This window comes from Gracilinanus agilis, unplaced genomic scaffold (genome assembly GCF_016433145.1).
Source record: "Gracilinanus agilis isolate LMUSP501 unplaced genomic scaffold, AgileGrace unplaced_scaffold55681, whole genome shotgun sequence".
Classification (NCBI taxonomy): Eukaryota; Metazoa; Chordata; class Mammalia; order Didelphimorphia; family Didelphidae; genus Gracilinanus; species Gracilinanus agilis.
This window is the reverse complement of record NW_025391000.1, coordinates 3,084-5,540: the sequence shown is the minus strand read 5'-3', so window position 1 is coordinate 5,540 and position 2,457 is coordinate 3,084. Positions and strand designations below refer to the sequence as shown.

The 2,457-nt window shown below is 58.6% G+C and overlaps 1 protein-coding gene across 1 annotated transcript; it reads right to left on the bottom strand.

Annotated features, from left to right (window-relative positions):
- Positions 1 to 558: 558 nt before the first annotated feature.
- ASPN (asporin) lies at positions 559 to 2,188 on the bottom strand (the record flags this gene model as incomplete). The annotated part of the gene is made up of 2 exons (XM_044684744.1): positions 1,916 to 2,188; positions 559 to 671 (listed from the first exon to the last, which is right to left on the bottom strand). Coding segments are annotated over exons 1-2 (369 nt in total), but the record flags the coding sequence as incomplete, so codon positions are not given.
- Between the last annotated feature and the right edge of the window lie 269 nt (positions 2,189 to 2,457).

Below are 2,457 nucleotides of genomic sequence, written 5' to 3'. Positions count from 1 at the left end.
AAGGGAGGAAGGAAGGAAGGAAGGAAAGAAGGAAGGAAGGAAGGAAGGAAGGAAGGAAGGAAGGAAGGAAGGACGGATGGATGGGCGGGCAGACAGGCGGATAACCTGGAGGGCAGCCAGGATCCGTTCATGTGAGGACAATCTGAAGGACATGGGCCTGTTTAGGGACTCGGTAGCTCTTCCCAGCAGTCGAAGGGGCTGCACATTCAGGTTTGGCGTTTGGGGAAAGCTTCCTAATGAAGGGAGCTGGAGGGGTGCAGGGAAGGGGTTCTCCCATCTCAGATGCCTTTGAGAAAGGCCGGGGGGGGGGGCCTCCCTTGGGGTCTGGTCTCGAGTAGAGGCCGGCGAGGCACCTTCTACCTCTTTTGCCTTCCTCTGCTCACCAGGGCTGCGGAAGGCCTTTGGCCCTCCTAGATGCCGGCTCCCAAGCGAACCCATTTCTCCTTCCAAGGAGGAGCAGAGCTTTACTTTCGGCCCTGGAGGGGGTGAGTGGAGCCTAGAGATTCCCTGAGGCATTCCAGGAGCCCGGCCCTGTGGGGGACGCGCTTCTGGCCTTACGTAGAGGGAGCCGAGCCCTTTGAAGTCGTTCTCTTTGATCTCCTTGATTTTGTTGTTCTGAAGGTCTATCATTCTCGTGTCGAAGGGGATGTTGCTCGGGATCGAGGTCAAACCTGGGCAGTGAACAGACAGACAAAGGCGTCACTCTTTTTTAGGGGAAAACCTGCAAGTCCTGAAGCAGTATCGTCAGGCCAACCGAGGCTGGGCCTCGGCCTCCTTCAGCCTCCTTTGCTTAGCAATTTTGTAGGTCAAGTCTAGGACGACCCATTGATTACCTCAAGAGCTCATCTTGTGAATTTGGCCTCTCGGAGTCTTTGAGACGCCCTCCTCCTCCAGGAAGCACACCAAGCACCCCCCTAACAAGAAGCCTTTCTTCATCCCACGCCCTGCACCCAGAACTGCCCGGGGGGCCTCCTCTCTCCCCCTGGCATTATTCATCGATTCTGTCTGTGTGGGCAGTTTGTCCTTCTTCTTGTCAGTGTGCTTTGCTCCATTGTCAGCCCCTCGAGCGCAGGGATTGCTCCTCGTCCTTGTATTCCCCGGGGCCGGGCACAGCGCCCAGCACATAAAAGCTGTTGAAGAGATGCTCTCGGACTGACCGATTGCCGTCCAGCTCCTCCCCTCCTTTTTAGGTTAGTAAGACTTTTCGCGTGGCCTCGAGCCCAGCCCAGCTCCTTTTTCTGGCCCCGCACCAGCGTGTACGGCTGCCACCTAACAGGATTTTTTAGACCTTCTCTTCCAGGTCTTAGAACTGAGACCGAGTATCGGTCCTAAGGCAGAAGAGCAGCAAGGCTAGGCCCTGCCCAGGAAGGGTCTGAGGCTGGATCTGAACCCAGGACCTCTCCTCTCCAGGCCTGGCTCTCAAGCCGTTGAGCCACCCAGCTCGGCCCCACAGTCAGTCGTTTAAAAAGTGTTGAATTCCTCGCCAAATTCAAGCACAGCAAAACAATCGGAAGGTTCTTTGGAGCCTTCTAAAGCCCTCGTAGCTGCGCTCCCCACTGAAGACTTTAAGTGGGCCTCCGTGCCACAGACACTCACGGAGACCCTTCCCCACGAGAGGCCCCGGCACGACAGAAGCCTCGCAGTCCCTGCTCTCATGGCACGGGTGCCCGGCCCAGTGAATGCCGAGGCCTGCCAAGGAGGTGGGCAGGGAGGGAGCGTAGCTGGGGACCAGGAGTGGCCGAGGAGGCAGGGAGGCAGGGAGGGAGCGCAGCTGGGGACCAGGAGTGGCCGAGGAGGCAGGGAGGCAGGGAGGGAGCGTAGCTGGGGACCAGGAGCAGCCCAAGGTGGGAGGACATTCCTGTGGCCTGGGCCGGCCTGGTCCAAGGGGCCCAGGGGAGTGGTTCGGAGCCCTTACCTAGGTCCGAGCAGTGGACCACCCTCGAGTAGCACTGGCATCCAAAGGGACACGACGGAAACAAATCAAAAGGAAAGAAGGGCATTATGGGTGGTTGTGTTGGAAAGAGAGAATTGTCGTCGTCGTCGTCGTCGTCGTCGTCGTCATCTTCCATGTCTCTGAGCATCGTGTTCTTGAGGGTCAGATAAGAAGGGCTGGAGAAGGGTTTGGCCAAGGCCAAGGCCAGAAGCAGGAGGAGGAAGAAGAGCTCTTTCATGGCTTCTCAGAGAAGATGCCCGACCTGGAAGGACAGGGAAAGAGACCGTGTGAGGGAGGGGGCTCTAGCCGCCATATTGGAGAACATCCCTGACTCTGAGGGCCCCCCAGCCTCCGTTCTTGTGGGCGTCCTTCCTTGGGCTCTTCTCAGCCTCCTCCTCGCCTCCCCACAGGCCGCACAGCCCTCCGGTCCCAAAGGAGAATTCTGGGGCCGTCTCGAAGCCCCCTTTCCGGGCTCCGGTGCTGGAGCCCGTTCTCTTCTTTAGGCCCCGCGTAGTCATTCCCCT